Source organism: Calcarisporiella thermophila, assembly GCF_041956535.1.
Source record: "Calcarisporiella thermophila strain CBS 279.70 unplaced genomic scaffold VTP21scaffold_23, whole genome shotgun sequence".
In the NCBI taxonomy this organism is placed as follows: domain Eukaryota; kingdom Fungi; phylum Calcarisporiellomycota; class Calcarisporiellomycetes; order Calcarisporiellales; family Calcarisporiellaceae; genus Calcarisporiella; species Calcarisporiella thermophila.
In genome coordinates this window covers 355,374-371,695 of record NW_027192213.1, presented here as the reverse complement: position 1 = coordinate 371,695, position 16,322 = coordinate 355,374, and the positions used below count along the sequence as shown (strand labels likewise).

Here is a 16,322-nt window from a genome sequence, read left to right as displayed (position 1 = left end):
GTCGGGCTATATATAACTCTTGCCTGACGGCTGCAAAAATGCTGGCCGCCGTAAGCTGACGCGTGCGGGATAAAGGTTTTGCTACTGTGCTTACGACAATGCCGCTTTCTAATGCCAGCTGTCCATCCTATCTTGCCTCCTCCCCATTCGCCTCTTCGCGCATTGTGACTTGCAGTGTAACCTCGGGTGTGCGCGCAAAGGTTCTGCTCGTGCATTGTAGAACGAGCGGCTACCGCCTTTTCCCCTAGAGAACGCCCGGGCAGCCCCTGGACAGAATACCGACGGGATTTTCAGAAGTGGTGTTCTCAATGGAAGCCGAGCTTCGCGAACCATGGCCAGCCACCCGGCGAGCCGTTTTGCTCCATTGTGCTCGGCGGGACGGCAAAAATTGAAGCTCAGTGCCGGCTGGGACGGCCTCTTCCACGCGGCCCAACTTCAGAAGCAATCCCTGGATTTGCCCGGGAACATAGTGGCTCTCCCGGAAATACCAAATCCACGCCATCAAAGCACCGCCCCGGCCATCCAATGCTCTCTTTCACCTGATGAAATACGAACAAGCCATTGACGGAGCCGAGGCTTTTCGTAACCTGGTCACTCGCGAGATTTCCGGCCGATTTTGTGCTCTTTCGCATTGGCCTCTCGTCCCCTGACGCTAACCCGATTTTCACGAGGTGTCAGCGCGGTCCCGGCAACCCGCCAAGACGCTAATACCACTTGCTTACTCTCGAAAGCACAGTCGACGCTAACAGACTAGCAGACTATGTCTAAATATTGTAGATATGGCTGAGAGCATTTTCACATTCTCTCTTCTATCATTATTGGCTTGGATAGAATAGGCTTCTCCGAAAACCAACACGGCTCCATTTTCTTTAGTCACGGACGGTTTATTGTGTCCTCAAATTTGCACCTTCCTATATCTGTAGTATCATTTTAATTTGGTTTGATTATCGCGCATCTTCTATGAGTCTAGGATACACAATTGACGCTTGAAATGAGGAAAGTTTCGGTGAGGCAATACCGAGAATTTTTCCGTGAGAAAGAAACGTGTGGAAACTGAATAAACCTTCTTGAGAAGCACAACTTTACACCGTGGTAACTGGGATAGACTATCTAGCAATGGCTATGATAAGGTAAAGGTTGAGACCAGCAGTGGCAGCAGTCATTAATTTCGCGTCAAGACGTTTCCTACCAGCACAAACCCTGCTGCTGAAATCCTTGCTTCTGACTCATAGCCTACTCTTCTGTCACATTTATTCATGGTGAAGTAGATGGCAGAGCTGGGTTTAGCCTGTAGCCATGTCATCCAGCCAGGTCTTCCGGGGATATACCGCAGAGACGAGGTCATTCTCTACCCTTAGACTCTTCTCCTCTCCACCCGGTATCCTCCAAACGAAAAATTTGAAATGGCACTCCAATCCAAGCCACCCAATGGAGCTTACGCAAGGAATAAATCTTGAAGACGCGTTTGTAGATTATATCCTCATTCTATTCCAGTCAGAAACTTCCTAACCATGGCAAGCAGCTCAAGCGACAGCGATGCGCGCACAAAAGCGCTCAACGATTATAAGAAGAAGCTGTTGGATCACCGGGAGATGGAGGCTAAAGTTAAAGAATGTAAATATAAATCTTTAAGGATGTGATCATTTGCATTTGGATTGATTCGAGTTTCGTTGGTTGAGCATAGTACGTTTCGGTTTAAGAGATTTGGAGAAGCACTACGAAAAATCCGAGGATGATCTTAAAGCCCTTCAGAGTGTCGGTCAGATCATCGGAGAAGTGCTTAAACAGCTGGATGAAGAGCGATGTATGTTTTTTTTTTTCTATTTGCTGTGCTCTGAGTTTAACCCCCCCCCATTTTGGGCACTCACCGCCTCTCGTCACTTATTCTTTAGTTATTGTAAAGGCTTCAAGCGGCCCCCGCTATGTTGTTGGCTGCCGTAATAAGGTGGATAAACTCAAGCTCAAACAAGGCACTCGTGTTGCTCTTGACATGACTACCTTGACCATTATGCGTATCCTCCCACGGGAGGTCGATCCCCTGGTGTACAACATGTCTTCCGAGGACCCTGGAGATGTGAGCTTTGCGGGTATTGGGGGTCTATCAGAACAGATTCGCGAGTTGAGAGAAGTTATCGAGTTGCCGCTGACGAATCCAGAACTGTTTTTGCGCGTGGGAATTAAGCCTCCCAAGGGGGTGCTATTATACGGACCACCCGGCACCGGGAAAACACTGTTGGCTAGGGCTGTCGCAAGTAGTCTAGAGACGAATTTCTTGAAGGTGGTCTCAAGTGCGATTGTGGACAAATATATTGGAGAGAGCGCACGGTTGATTCGCGAGATGTTTGGTAATTGTGCTATAGCTTTTTGAATCGAGCGCACGTGCTCTAACCTCTTTGCTCTTCCTCTTCAGGTTATGCCAAAGAGCATGAGCCCTGCATTATCTTCATGGATGAGATCGACGCTATTGGAGGCAGACGTTTCTCCGAAGGCACCTCAGCCGATCGTGAAATTCAGCGAACGTTGATGGAGCTGCTCAACCAGATGGACGGGTTCGACTATCTGGGTCAGACGAAGCTAATCATGGCAACCAACCGGCCTGACACCCTCGATCCCGCCTTGTTGCGCCCCGGTCGTTTGGACCGGAAGATTGAAATCCCACTCCCCAATGAGCAAGGGCGGATGGAAATTCTCAAGATCCATGCCGGGCCCATCACCAAGCACGGCGAGATTGACTACGAGGCGATAGTGAAGCTCTCCGATGGATTTAATGGTGCGGATCTAAGGAACGTGTGCACAGAAGCTGGTGCGTATTCTGCCCTTCCCCCCCGCCTCCCCCTCCCAATGCCGGCTCTTTGTTAAGTGTCTGACCTTTTTTTTTTTGTATTTTTGCATGGATAGGCATGTTTGCCATTCGCGAGGAGCGCGACTACGTGGTTCAGGAGGACTTTATGAAGGCGGTACGGAAGGTGTCGGATGCAAAGAAGCTAGAGACCAAGTTAGACTATCAGAAGCTATGATGGGTGATAAGTTAGCTTCGTTCGCAAATAAAGTATCTTCTTCTTTTGGTTTTCTATCGGGCGGGCTGTCTCATCTTGTGTGCTCTTTGTTCAATTATTTACATCCATTTTCGGAAATATTGTAAAAAGGAAAACACGAAAAACAAATAACAATCGGTTGGGGAGAGTTTATACATGAAATGAAAACCATTTGGTGAAATCCAGCCGCAGTAGCAGGTGGTTGAGATGGCGGGCGGGGCCTTCTCCCGAGCTCACCCCGGAGAGGGTGCGAAATAGGAAGAAGGCCTGCCGATTGAACTCCTTCTCCAGTCGCAAAATGGCCTTGACATCCCTCTCTTCCTCGCCCCTCCCCGCCCCATCCTCTGACACCCTTTCCACAATGCCGCAGAATCGATCACACACGCCAAAGGCTTCGCGCAGACATCCTCTAAGGACCTGTGATTCCAGGAGGCACCCACGCACGAGATTGTCCAAGTAGTAGCGGTGGGCCTGTTGCAAAGATTCAAAATCAAGCGTATCGGCGGCGGCAGCCGCGACTTTCTGGAGAAACGCACGAAAGTTGACCTCGATCACATCCATCTAAAAATTCGGCCCATTAAAAAGCGGTTCACAAATAAAGATGGTATAAGCAATCCGAAAAAAAAAGAGAATGAAATGCCAGATTGGCTTTCATCCAATCTCTGAAATTTGATAAGGCCTGGAATATTTACCTGCATATGCCCCCATATTGCGTCGATAAAAAACATCATCATCCCTCGTACCCGCCAAACAATCATGCTCCATTCGGCGTACTGGCGGGCGTCTTTCTCTCTCTCCTCGATCAGACTCTTCTCCCCATCCAATTGTCGTCGCCACCGCCATCTCCCTCGTTCGGATACCGCTCGTGCTAGCCGCTGTAGGCGGAACTGAATTCTTCGCGTGACGAGTAGATAGGTGAAGAGGTTGTCGTATTGCCGCAGCTCTTCTTCGCCAAGGAATAAGTCAAGCGGCCACTCGAGGCGGTAGGTCAGACGGATTGGAATGCCGATAAGCATGCTGGCAAACACGTTTTTCTCTTTGCTTTCCTTGGGGTCTTCTGGTGCATTTTCTCCTATCACAAACCGTAGCTTGTCCAACGCAGGGTCATCCTCGGCTAGCGTCCCAACCGCCGCTCGCACCAGCAGCGCATTCAGCTCGTGCTCTTTCACGCGTTGCTTCCCATCTAACTGCTGCAATTCCTCCAGCATATTCAGGGCAAAATCGCCTCTTCCGAGCAAAAATAGGTGCCTGAAAGACTCCAAACATACAACGATGGTTGATGGGGTGAGTATACGCCTCCATACCCACTGAGAAATGGAGCTGCGAATAGATTGGATGGTATTGCAGAATTCGGAGAGCTCGAATGCAGGGGAGTGGGATAGACGGATGAGGGAGGAGAGGTGGGAATCGGTCACCGAAGAGGGGGGGAAATAGGCATCCTTTCCCCCTCCTTTTCCGCCTCTGGACCGTGCATGTTCGCCAGCCCCTTCACGCACGATTCTAACGACTCTTCCGGAGAATAGGATCGACTCTGCACTAGCCATCGGAATATGGGATGGAATTTGCGTTTTATCCAAGACGTAATTGAGCTTCCCGCCGGTATGGACCTGCTCTTCTCGAGAATCCTCGCGGATGAAGAACTCTGCATGAGGGTCACGTAGCTGGCCATACATCATCCAGGCTGCTATCTGCTGGTAGAAAACTGCGTGACACGCCTTGAGTATGCGCATCATGACGCTCTTTATTTCGGGAACACCGGTTTGCGTACGATCGGCAACCACGTCTAATATTCTGCACCCAGCCACCTTCTTATCCTTTATCTCATTCACGAGCCCAAGCAGGGCAGGAAGCACTATTTCGTGGAGGGCAAATTCCGCCTCTAACATCGAGAGGGTTCCGCTCTTGCTACTTATTATTCCCTTTTCACATTCCAGAAGCGCACAGCGATAGGTCCCGAGCGCATTATGCAGAGCAGTACTTAACGATTGGAGATAAAAGCCTTTACGATTGCGAGTGTGGGCGATGAATTCCGAGAGCTGAAAATAGCAAAAGCCCAGATGCGCCAGGCGATTTAACGCGTGGATTTCGGAATTATGAAGAAGAGGGAAATCAGGGGTGACTTGGAAGGTAGTGGGGGTGGATATAAAGACGTCGCCGGGATGACCGGACATCGCAAAAAGGAGTTCGTGCAGCATTGTAGAGTATTGTATTAATTATAGGTTCGCTGCGATGCTTAATAAAATGCTAAAAAAAAATAATAGACTATTGCGCAATGGTATTCTAGTGTTTCAAAAAAGGATCGGTAGATGAGGCGGTATCTTTCCTCGCAGGGCGGCGATCTGACATTTCATACGACCATTCAATTCCTACGCGTTCACCTCGCGACTTTGCCAAAATCAGAAATCCAATTTGGGGTGGCTCATTTGATGACGTAGCATTTCGAAGAACCCCCTGCTTGCCTCTGTTTGCGTTTACTAAATACACTAAGTTTCCTGAATTTCTTTGTTAAAAAGAACATCAAATCGAAAAAAGATGTCTGCCCGTGCCGCTGCCTCTCACATCGATTGGTCCAAGCTCACCGTGTCCCTCGGCCTCAAGCGCGACACCATCGCATCTCTACAAGCCTTCCGCAAGCGCAATGAGGAAGCTCGCCGTGTCCTTGCCGAGCTCAAGGCCCAGAAGACCGATGTCGATTTTGCAAAGTATCGCGAGCTGCTGAAGAACAAACAGGTTGTTGAAGAGGCTGAGAAGCAGCTCAAGTCATTCAAACCAACCACATACGATGTCCAGTCACAGATTAAGGCCATTGAGAAGTTCGAGGCTGTTGCTGTAAGTCACCGATCGGATTTTATTTTCATTGATTTTTATATATACCCAAATTCAATCTTACATTCATTACATAACTCTTACATACATAACGCTTTTTTTGTATTTTTTTTTCTCTCCACTTTGGAGCTGGCTAGCGAGATTTTATTTTTCGAATTCTTTCTACTTTCCTTTGAGTTCCTCAATTAACCCACCTCTCTTTGTGTTAGATTGAGCGCGCGAAGCAGACCGCTAGCAAAGTTGAAACCGAGCTTGCTGATCTTCAGAAGACACTCACGAACATCGAGACCGCTCGTCCCATCGATGAATTGACTGTAAGAATTTGTTTGCCCTTCCATTTAGCAACGGTAGACCTAATCCATTCGCTTTTCTTTTTGTCTAGGTTGATGACGTGCTTGTTGCAGAGCCTCGCATCACCGAAACTGTGGAGAAGATGGTTCAGAAGGGCAAGTGGAACGTGCCTGGGTACAAAGAGAAGTTCGGCGACATGGCCATGTTCTAAGTTTGTTATATTATTCTCCTCTGCTTATTTGTTTTTTATTGTGGTTGATCCTCGACTCTATAGAAACTCTGAAAAAATAAACTGCTATTCTCTAAATTTTTTTCTTGCGCTCCTCTTCAGCTCATCCCCACGTATTCTCTCTTCTTGGGATAGTCTTTTAATTTTTGTCAGAACTGAAACAAATTCATTTGAAATGGCTAGGGGGGAGAAGGGGAGGGCGGGGAAGGAGGGTATGGAACGGCAGAGTAGACAAGATGTTTGTTAAAATATAGAATCAACGAATTAAAGCAAGAAGAAAAAGTTTTACGCAAGATAATTATACATTTTTCTATGGAAATGCAAGGGATGGAGGAGAGAATGTTAGCCGATTCAATAGAGAAATCAAAGTATCCATGTTTCATCCTACCTATCACCAGAGGCACGTTCCAAATATTCCCTATCGATCAACGTTTCGATTCTCTTCTTGATCATACCTGGAACCGGTACAAACCGCGGCGTCAGCTGCCTTGTGACTTCGGCCACCAACTGGTTGTGCTCCATGGTCTTCCTATCCTTCATTATCCGTACAATCGCAGCCTCTATCTGGTGCTTTCGGGTCTCCTCCACTTTTTCAATGGTTTCTCTGCGTTCCGGCTCCGATTCGACCTTTGCGGCCACCGTTTGAATCTTAATCCGGGCCAACGGACATGTGAAGCCCCAGTTGGCAACGAAGCGGTCGTCCGCTCCAATTTCTCGGCCTTTTGGCGTCTTGAGAAGAATCTTATACTTGCCGCATGCCAGTGATTGCAGAGTGCGCCGCAAGTCCGACTCCTCGATCTCCGTCTCTTGCTGTATATCAGTAAATGAGAGCGAATTTCCGTCCCCGAGGTTATTGAACAAAAGCAGCACGACCATCGCATAGGTCGACACCGAGAGCTCATGCTTGCGAGTATCGAAATGGGCGCGAATCTCTGCCGTGCCCAGATTGTATTGCCAAGCTATGCGACGGCCACTATGTCGGCTCAAGTAGAATTGCTTGTAGACTTCGCAAGCCGCTTGGACCTCGGGGGGCATGTTGCATTGGGTTACGTTCGAGTTCATGGGCCAAAATGTGGAGGTAAGAACATTGACGTTAAGCTCAAGCTATTTAAAGATAATGTACCACAGGGATTTGAGGTGAATGCGATGAGGTGGTCAGAAAGCCAATCTAACCTGCAAATTCGCCTGAGCAGCTTTCTGTCTAAAAATGAGCATGGTCTCAGCCGATGTGCGCATGTCTTGGAACATGCCTTCGAGTTTGGAGGTGAACTGACAGCCGCACTCCAACTAAATTCGCACGTGGGAGTATTGAATGAGTATGAGAATGATCAAATGAAAAAATGCCCTCGATCGATACCTTAAGCTTTGATAACATGTTGCGCTCAGCATCGTCTGAGACACTTCTACCTCCCAACAATCGCTTTGCAAGGTGCTGCTTATAATATCGTTCGAACACATCCTTCTCCTGCACGAACCTGAAAAGCGATATTGTCTCATCCAGGATCGAATCCACCTCGTCGTCAGATTTCTAAAAATTATCGAGAAATGAAGGAACTTCAAGAAACAGGGGGATCTTTCAGCTCACATACCCCTTTAATCCCCTTTTTCAAGTTCTCGTCGATAAATAGTGATATATACTCCGGTGATTTGGGGTTGTTGTTAATGAAATTTGAAAATGCCTAATACAGAGTTGAAACGAATCTAATCTCTAATAAACGCCCAAAACAAACGGATATTTACCTCATTAAACGTGGTTTGAAAACTTTTATCACTATTCAGCCCATTCCTCAGAATTTCATCGAATTTGCTCTTCAGTGCAAGGACCTCTTGTACCCATCTCAATGCTGCTGCTGAACTGGCTCCCATTCCAGCTGTCTTTTCCGGCTTAGAAACAGGCTCGTTGTTTTCCTTTGCAGACGTGGGTAAAACAATCGGACTATTGATTGCTCTACCAAGCTCGCGGATGTAATCACCGATGAATTTTTGCATGTCGCGGAGCCCTGTCGGCACGCGCATGAAAAGCTTGTACATTCTACCGATGTCTTTGGGTTCAAAATGAATAAGATGGCCCAACTTTGAAGATACAATTTGCTTTTCATACCTTCTAATTTCTTATTATCAAGCATCACTTTCAATCCCGAATTTTCCATCTATTATATAGTATAAAAGCATGATAAATATATAAATATACTAAGGGATCATTTTATAAGCTCTATTTCAGATAATATTACCTCCATGACCGTCTTGATGTGATTGGCAATTAATTCAGTTTCCACAATATTTCGGATATGCCCCTCGGTCATTGAGGATAAATAGTGCCGTATCCGCTGATCTTCTTCATTTAATCGCTTCTCCACCTAAGAGAAATGTGTGTGAATAAAGGAAAATGACCGTGCATCCTCGCACCGCTTTGGGCACTCACCTTTTTTAAATACTCGGGGGCGTCATATTTTCCCACCAACATCTGTCCCTCCACTCGGTAGAATTCTCTACTTTCGGCCAGGAATTCCTTTTCGAATCCTGTCTGGTACACGCTTTCACTGGCGATCTGATTCTCCGGCAGCTCTAATAGCATATCTGTGACTGCCTTGATGCTGCTGCGATCGATGACTTCGCCCTCGCGCTCACGTCGAATAAGGTCAAGAAGGATAGTGAACATATGCTCTTGGATAGGGTAGCGGGGGGAACGCACTACCGTGTCGCGAAAGAGTTCGAGGCCCATATCATAGACAGGAGGCACTTGGGCCAGTTTTGGATATGAGCCATCCTGAACAATAAGGGAAAAGAAAAACTTTTAAATCCCAGTACATCTCCTATGCTGAGAGATTGAAATTCTACCAAATACATCATTATATCCCTGATTAAATGCATGCAAGTTGTGTGATCTTCCCACACGCGAATTAGCACCTTGAGGAATGAGGAGCCGTCGCCTGACTGCCCAACCACGAAAGCGGGCACAACTTGATCGCGCGCCACCTCTTCCAAATGATCAGCGATCACCTGCTTCACCCCATTATATAGTCGCTCCTGGGACTTGTTAATGACAAGGTAATAGGCAGTACGGTAGAGTTCTTCATATGAAAGGTTGGATGTATTCTTGCGATGGATTTCGCTAATGGCGCGAGACAGTTTCTCCCAAGACTCATTGAAAACATTTTCGTTGAATGCCTAATAAGCCATGGAATACAGTTAGTATGGTTAATATAATGGCAACATCGTTATAGTATTAAATGCAAAAATCAATATCGATCGATTCCATTTATTCGGTTGACCGATTTGTGAGTTACAATGAAAACTTACCAACTTTCTAGGAGGTTTGATCTTCGCCTTTGTTCTCCTATTAGCAAGCGACATTATAGGTAATTATGGCTAGAGCATTAAAAAGATGTCCACTTTAACAAGTTTGGAGGCAAGTCGATCTTTGCTGAAGGTTTAATCCAAGCCACACCGTATGAGGCTGTGCTAATAGTTAACAATTATCAGCAAGCGTTAGCCATCTTTCATTAGGTGCAATATTTAGGGGCGGAAATTCAATAGAACAATAAGGATAAAGTACGTATTGAATAAGGATAAGGAAAGTGAAAGTTTTTAAATCGTTTTCCAATGCTGAAGGCACATTAGAAAGAGATAAAACGAGAACAAGGTAAAAAAAAAACATTAAACAGTAACAAGGGGGGGGGGGGATAACAGAAAAAACTAACCACAAAAATATATATACTTCAACGTATAAAACTATTTCACCACTCCAGGCTATAGAGGCGTGAAAAAAATACGCTAGCCAAAAATAAAAGGTATACCAATACCAAGCTAAATAATAAAGCTACTTGAATTGGATAAAAATGTTTTTATTTCCTACTGAGCAGTGAGCAACGCACGTTGTGCAAAGAATCGCACGTCATTATCGGTATCCTCGTTGAGCTTCTGGAGCGTTTGCTTTACCTCGCTTTCCACGAGGAGATTCAGATCGGGAGATTGATGTAACAGTGGAATCATGGTTTCAAGCGATTTGGCAACATTGAATCGAATATTTGGAATTGGATCTGCAGCGAGTCCGCTCAGGGTGGGAAGAATATACTCTTTGATCACGTCCGGAGTAACAGCTTCAGCCATTGTCTATAAAATCAGTAGGCGAAATGGTAAACTTTGCTGAGCAGCAGGGCTTGGTAAACGGAGGCAAATACTCACTGTAATTGCGAAAATCATAGTCATCCGATACAAATAGTTGGTATGATCGCTCATCGCCAATACTTTGGGTAGAATTTTTTGCTTGGCCCATTCAACTCCAAACACCTCTGTCAGTTTCTTTAGATTGTTTGTTGCAGCCTCCCGGATCGAGAATACATGATCGCCAAGCCAAGACATACACAAGTTCCCAAGCTTCTCATCGAAAAATTGCACACCAAGCTGGCTTGCAAGCAATGGTATATACTCTATAATGGCAAGGCGTACGCGCCACTGTTTGTCTTCAGCAAGCTCAACAATTGCCGGTAAGAGAGATTGGGATAGAAGCTCTATGCCAATCACTATTTATTTGTTGGCATATTAGCTCGCGTTTTTTATGCGGACAATTAAGTCCCCATTTTACCTTCATTCACTTGCTCCAATTTGGATATAATGTTGAGACGAACATCTGGAAACTCATCCTTCAATAGCTGAAGGAAAAATGGGAGAAGATGCATAATGGTTCTATGTTTGCAAGGCAAATATTAAAGAGTAGTTGATAGGATGGAAAAAAATTGAAACTGCTTACGCTTCCTTCCCAAGGAACGGTGCGAGCCCACTAATTTGTGTTGCTAGCGCTGCCCGCACTTGTTGCGATGTGTCTGTGACCATTTCCTTCACGCAAGGCATGATTTGCGAAAGGATAGTTTGGTGTTCAATTAATTTACAGAACCCTAAGCTCGATAAAACAATAAATACCTCTAAATGAGAAACACTTCTTATATTCAACCATTTTACCTGGAATCTGGCCGGCAGCAGCTGCTCTGACTTCAGCTTCGTTATCTTTCAGTAAATGCACAAATGCTGCAACCATATATTCGCGGACTACGTCTTTACCCACAACAGTTGATATCTAATCAAAGAAAAACATATGCCAACTTGGAAAGCGCCAAAAAGTCAAAAATAAACGATTACCTGCACGAATCGATCGGCCGCCATGTATCGTACCCTCCAAGATTTGTCTGCGATCAGAGATCGTAACATGTTTAATAGGTGCGCTTTAATTTCCTCAAAAGTGAGCAGCTCTGCGATCGCAATAAAATCTTCTATAGTTAGCAAACGAACAGAGTCTTGATCATCTTTGGCAAGATGATTGAAAAGGGGGATCATGTCATTGATTGCATCATTTTTTGAAAGTTTCTTTGCCAAATGCTAGAGAAATTTCAAATAAAAAGCTGTGAGAGCCTAATAGTGCTGATACAATAAATCTACCTACTTGGAGATGGGTAGCAGCAGCTCTTCGTACCATTGGGGTGCTATCATGGCACAACCCTGAAAATAATCTGATGGAAGATGAATAACTATAAAGCCTATCACTGTTAATAGAGGAATATAGTCGGACTTACTTTCTTAATTCTTCCTTCATTGCTGGAGGCGATTTCTCGTATCCGGCGGCATAGAGTCCGGTTGCGCTAGTGCGACTAGTGAACCAGTCACCAAGCGAAAGCCTCTTCAACAATGGTAGATAGTACTCCTCTATATGTTGGGGCGATAAAAAGGCACATATTTTTGTTAATGATTCCACCGCCTAAAAGGATTAAAAACAAGAAGCGAAATATGAACAAAATGAATGAAATAATTGATAAAATCAAGTCTGGCCATTTTACTTTGGTCCGAACAACAGTCTCCTCTACGGCGGCAAGGCTCTCCAGCAATCCCAAAAGAGTGTATGCGTATTCTGGTCCACCAACATAGCCGACAAAACCTCCAAGCTCCTCAGCAAGAATTACCAAGACCTCATCTTCATCGTCAAGTGAATCTGAAAAAATGCAACTTTCAATTAGTTGAATCAATTGAGGGATAGCCAATCTTATTTACCATCTAAGAAAGGGATAAGTTCATCACGCGTCCGCTGAGCACCGAGAGCGCAAGCGATTGTAGATAAACGCCGAATGGCGTTCAACCGAAGAGAGATGTCTTCATGCTTGAGCTCATCAATTAGAACAGCAATTGGGTAGAGTTGCTCATCGGACTCCATAGGCTCTGGATTCATGGTTGAGGAATGCTGTTCGCCGATTTAGCTTGGAAATGAATACGTTTATATGTGTGAAGTAATTTTGATAGATTAATTATATATCGTGAAAAATTAAATTATAATAAAGTGTTAACTAAAAGGTTGACAGAGAACAGTTTCGGCAACGCGTTTAAAAAATTCACATCTATCAGAATGTTCAGAAATTATGAATTGAGAACCTAAGTGTGGGTATTCTGAACGATTATTAAACCCATAATTGGCCATAGATGTAAGCCGTGGATTTCTATGTGCTCTCAGTAACTCTATTGATCAAAATAAAAAAAATCTCAATAACTCTTTGATATCATTGGAAAATTATCAGGCTATATATATCCAAATATTTAGGCAACTTTTGCAAGTGCAAATATGAAAAGCAATATTGTTTACAACAGATTGGAAGGCGATACCTTGAAACCAGAAAATTCATGTCGTTTATAGGATAGCTCTTTTAATCTAGATGGATATACCTCGTATCTCATCTGCTGAATTGTTGCTTCCAAGTGCATTTGCGCTTACTAGGGAGTTGTTTTCACTTTTATTTAATTCCAAATGCTTTCTAGCGCATTTGAATATCTGTACCGCTATATTAGTAGTGCATCAAAATGTTTTTCCGCTTCTATTTATCATATCTGGTCGAGAGGCTGACATCTAGATCTGCTATTACAGCTGTACTCCATTATCCAAAGTTCAAATTTGAGTTCTTTTACAAAAGAACATCCTCTATAACCTGCCTAATCACTTTAAAAATAATACATGAAAATTGAGCACCTCAATAAGTGTGAACGGGTTCTCTTCATTTCATTTGTGTATTTAAAAATCAAAGTAATATGTGGATGACATTCAGAATAGATATCACCATATTGTATCTTTTATTATAAACTCTGCATTCATTATCCGCTAAAATAATATAGCCCCTTCCTGCAATGGCACTCCGTATTATGTCTTTTTGATGCTTCAATTCAACCCTAAGTCCAATATTGCCATTCTGACATGGTTGTTTATTGCTAATTTTGATATTATTAGGAATAAATATTTAAAGTTATAGGGAGATCTCAAGTACGAATACTAATATTCTCCTACTCTATTATTTAATGCTTTTTTCCCCCTTGTATTATTATACTAAGCTTTATGGATCTTATAGTCAATTTTCATCCTTTTTTTTGTTATTATATAAACAAAGCTAAAAACTGATATTAGATATTATGTATCTAATAAGTGATAGAGAATCGACAATTTGCCGTAAATTTCGAGTAAGCTTCGTTCCTAATTGGGTAATTTTATATTGATTTTATCAGACTTTGAACTCGGTAAATCGAAACAATCTCCATGGCATCGAGAACACATTTTGTCTTTCGCACTGTCTATAGTCGCGCTGCCATCACTTGCATTCGATCACGAGTACGGATCCCTATTGTATCTTATTATTCAACCGCTGGCCTGAGGAGAATTCAACCAATTGCTAAATCGAACGCCCAATTCCGCCATTACAGTGACTCGAAATCCAACGGAAACAACCAAGGCGACGTGCAATTTGATGAAATTCAGAAGCTCGTTACAAATCCAAATCTGACTACCGATGTACGCATTTATTAGTTTATCATTTCTTTGACTTTACTCAAAATTTTTTATGTTGAATCTAGGATTATGTGCTGATTGACGTGCGTTCTCCTGCCGAGATTGTGGGTGGTATGATACCTACGGCTCGCCATCTCCCCATTGATGAGCTTGATCAGGGTCTTCAAATGACTAATACAAATTTCTACAAGAATTTTGGATTTGAAAAGCCATCTGAAGATTCAAATCTTATTTTCTATTGCAAGGCAGGAGTGCGCAGCAAAATGGCAACCGAGATTGCTAAGGCAAAGGGTTTCAAGAAGTAAGTTGTTGGCTTTTTGTATTGATTGACTACGTCTTAACACAATTTTAATTCAAACAGTGCTCGAAATTACCCAGGCTCTTATGCCGAGTGGGCGAATAAGTCGAAAAAATAGTTATATATATTGCATAATAGAAGATAAAACGTTCACCATTTTTATTTTTACCACTCAAGTGTTCCACATAAACTAAATAAAATGGGTAGAAACTATATATAAATAATTTTATTATAGACAACTAATTTTGTTCCCTCAACACATCAATATTGGAATTATATGTAGATAATCATTAGCTTATTCCTTCATTAAATCGATGGCACCTAGCTCCGCTTTCACATAATCGCCCGTTAACATTGCAGGATAGGCCTTCTCGCGTTCAGGGGTAGCAAACTTGGGCAAAGGACGAAGTAATTCGTCGCTAGCGATATGCAAGAAGAAAGTGGAAGAAATGCGCCAAAGAGGGCGATCTGGGCGGGTGGCTTTGGCATTCTCAATGGCTTTCTTAGTGGCTTCTGTGACAACGACTTCGTGATAACCAGCCATAACTTCACTGCCGGTGAGCCATTCCATCTATTCAAATAATCAACTCGTCAATAGGCTTATAGTGATCACCTTGTCTCAAAAGACAACGTTACCTGCTTGCCGGCCTGAACCAGCAGACAGCCATCGGGCACTTTCACCGCAACCTTCTGAGAACCATTTCGTGGCCAGATATGCAAGCCTGGGAACCGGCTCTTTCCATGGATGGTTAAAAAGTTCAAGTCATAGTGGAAACCAGCAAGAACGGTTCCGACTTCTCCATACTTCTCCAAGTCACTGCCAGTAGGTGCCAGTAAATGAGGGCCATACTTTGTCATCTTCACGAAAGTGTCTGGCTCAAGGCCAAATCCAACAGCTGCCATCTCAGCAATTCCCACAACGGCATCGTGCATACTCTTACCCCACTTGTTCATGGTAGGTTCCCACTTGGATTCAAAAGCGGCAGGAATCACGGGTGGGGCATTGAGCTGAGGGAATTTGGTTTCCGGTGGGGGTGAGCCAATGCGCCAGAAAAAGCGCCATTTTGGATCTGGGCCGTCAGCTGCTAGAGGACGGGATTCTTCAGGCATCTAAAGCAATAAAATTTAACAGAATTTAATGGAGTGGAAAGTGCATTTATAAGAACAAAAAAGTCTAACCTTCTCAATGACATTCTGGCAATGAACGTCACGCTTGCATTTGGGTTCTTCCGTCAATTCAGGGGTGACTCCTAATCAAATACAGAGTAGATTTTCAGACATCTGGAGACTATAATCTCATGATAAATGTAATTCATACCAATTTGGTACCCAAGTTCTGGACGAGCGTCTGGCAATTTGGCCTACCAAGAGTATACAATATAATCCCTCCTTGCTAGACGCATGCAAAGTGAAAAATTCTTACCTCAAATGGTTGTCCGAAGTAATCTTCCACCATATCCAAAAAATTTCCATTATCCTCTTCTCCTACCCGCGGATCTTTCACGATAAGAGTGCCATAGTCGCGCAGGACATTAGCGCATTTTTCGCACTCCTTCAGCGCGTCAGGATGAGTTTTGTCTCGGAGATAGAGTCCGAGGTCAATAATGGGAAGTTCAATCAAGGACATAATTTATAACTTGGTATTGTTTTGAAAAAGGCTGGGAAAAAAAAAGAGAAGGGGGTGAAAGAGAGGGAGTGGAGTTGAAAAGAGCTTTGAAAAAAAAACTACCAAGCGAACCTTGATTTTCTTTTCAGTTACGCAGAAAAGACCCTGTGGAAAATCGGTTATGAGGCTTTTTGCGGCTTGTACTATTTACATCCTGTGACAGCACA

General features: G+C 43.9%; 8 protein-coding genes across 8 annotated transcripts; 3 read left to right on the top strand and 5 right to left on the bottom strand.

The window, feature by feature from the left end:
* Window positions 1–244: 244 nt before the first annotated feature.
* VTP21DRAFT_5719 (uncharacterized protein) lies at window positions 245–1,345 on the bottom strand (the record flags this gene model as incomplete). Its single annotated transcript, XM_069396271.1, has 3 exons — window positions 245–448; window positions 1,064–1,120; window positions 1,190–1,345. 3 exons carry the CDS (start codon window positions 1,343–1,345, stop codon window positions 245–247), a joined length of 417 nt encoding a protein of 138 aa, XP_069247800.1.
* A 166-nt stretch (window positions 1,346–1,511) lies between these two features.
* VTP21DRAFT_5718 (uncharacterized protein) lies at window positions 1,512–3,017 on the top strand (the record flags this gene model as incomplete). Its single annotated transcript, XM_069396270.1, has 5 exons — window positions 1,512–1,614; window positions 1,685–1,804; window positions 1,893–2,345; window positions 2,411–2,803; window positions 2,899–3,017. The coding sequence occupies 5 exons, from the start codon at window positions 1,512–1,514 to the stop codon at window positions 3,015–3,017; spliced, it is 1,188 nt and encodes a 395-aa protein (XP_069247799.1).
* Window positions 3,018–3,185: 168 nt separating this feature from the next.
* On the bottom strand, window positions 3,186–5,230 carry VTP21DRAFT_5717 (uncharacterized protein; the record flags this gene model as incomplete). Its single annotated transcript, XM_069396269.1, has 2 exons — window positions 3,186–3,596; window positions 3,728–5,230. 2 exons carry the CDS (start codon window positions 5,228–5,230, stop codon window positions 3,186–3,188), a joined length of 1,914 nt encoding a protein of 637 aa, XP_069247798.1.
* A 337-nt stretch (window positions 5,231–5,567) lies between these two features.
* Window positions 5,568–6,363, top strand: VTP21DRAFT_5716 (uncharacterized protein; the record flags this gene model as incomplete). The annotated part of the gene is made up of 3 exons (XM_069396268.1): window positions 5,568–5,864; window positions 6,071–6,175; window positions 6,244–6,363. The coding sequence occupies 3 exons, from the start codon at window positions 5,568–5,570 to the stop codon at window positions 6,361–6,363; spliced, it is 522 nt and encodes a 173-aa protein (XP_069247797.1).
* Window positions 6,364–6,666: 303 nt separating this feature from the next.
* VTP21DRAFT_5715 (uncharacterized protein) lies at window positions 6,667–9,735 on the bottom strand (the record flags this gene model as incomplete). Its single annotated transcript, XM_069396267.1, has 11 exons — window positions 6,667–6,691; window positions 6,770–7,485; window positions 7,555–7,668; window positions 7,739–7,909; window positions 7,971–8,060; window positions 8,122–8,423; window positions 8,483–8,531; window positions 8,613–8,738; window positions 8,804–9,148; window positions 9,220–9,549; window positions 9,682–9,735. 11 exons carry the CDS (start codon window positions 9,733–9,735, stop codon window positions 6,667–6,669), a joined length of 2,322 nt encoding a protein of 773 aa, XP_069247796.1.
* A 498-nt stretch (window positions 9,736–10,233) lies between these two features.
* On the bottom strand, window positions 10,234–12,595 carry VTP21DRAFT_5714 (uncharacterized protein; the record flags this gene model as incomplete). The annotated part of the gene is made up of 10 exons (XM_069396266.1): window positions 10,234–10,494; window positions 10,567–10,904; window positions 10,967–11,067; window positions 11,132–11,276; window positions 11,341–11,455; window positions 11,518–11,754; window positions 11,819–11,885; window positions 11,949–12,130; window positions 12,210–12,361; window positions 12,421–12,595. The coding sequence occupies 10 exons, from the start codon at window positions 12,593–12,595 to the stop codon at window positions 10,234–10,236; spliced, it is 1,773 nt and encodes a 590-aa protein (XP_069247795.1).
* A 1,347-nt stretch (window positions 12,596–13,942) lies between these two features.
* Window positions 13,943–14,607, top strand: VTP21DRAFT_5713 (uncharacterized protein; the record flags this gene model as incomplete). Its single annotated transcript, XM_069396265.1, has 3 exons — window positions 13,943–14,194; window positions 14,257–14,492; window positions 14,553–14,607. The coding sequence occupies 3 exons, from the start codon at window positions 13,943–13,945 to the stop codon at window positions 14,605–14,607; spliced, it is 543 nt and encodes a 180-aa protein (XP_069247794.1).
* Window positions 14,608–14,784: 177 nt separating this feature from the next.
* VTP21DRAFT_5712 (uncharacterized protein) lies at window positions 14,785–16,116 on the bottom strand (the record flags this gene model as incomplete). Its single annotated transcript, XM_069396264.1, has 5 exons — window positions 14,785–15,060; window positions 15,126–15,599; window positions 15,669–15,739; window positions 15,808–15,850; window positions 15,913–16,116. 5 exons carry the CDS (start codon window positions 16,114–16,116, stop codon window positions 14,785–14,787), a joined length of 1,068 nt encoding a protein of 355 aa, XP_069247793.1.
* Between the last annotated feature and the right edge of the window lie 206 nt (window positions 16,117–16,322).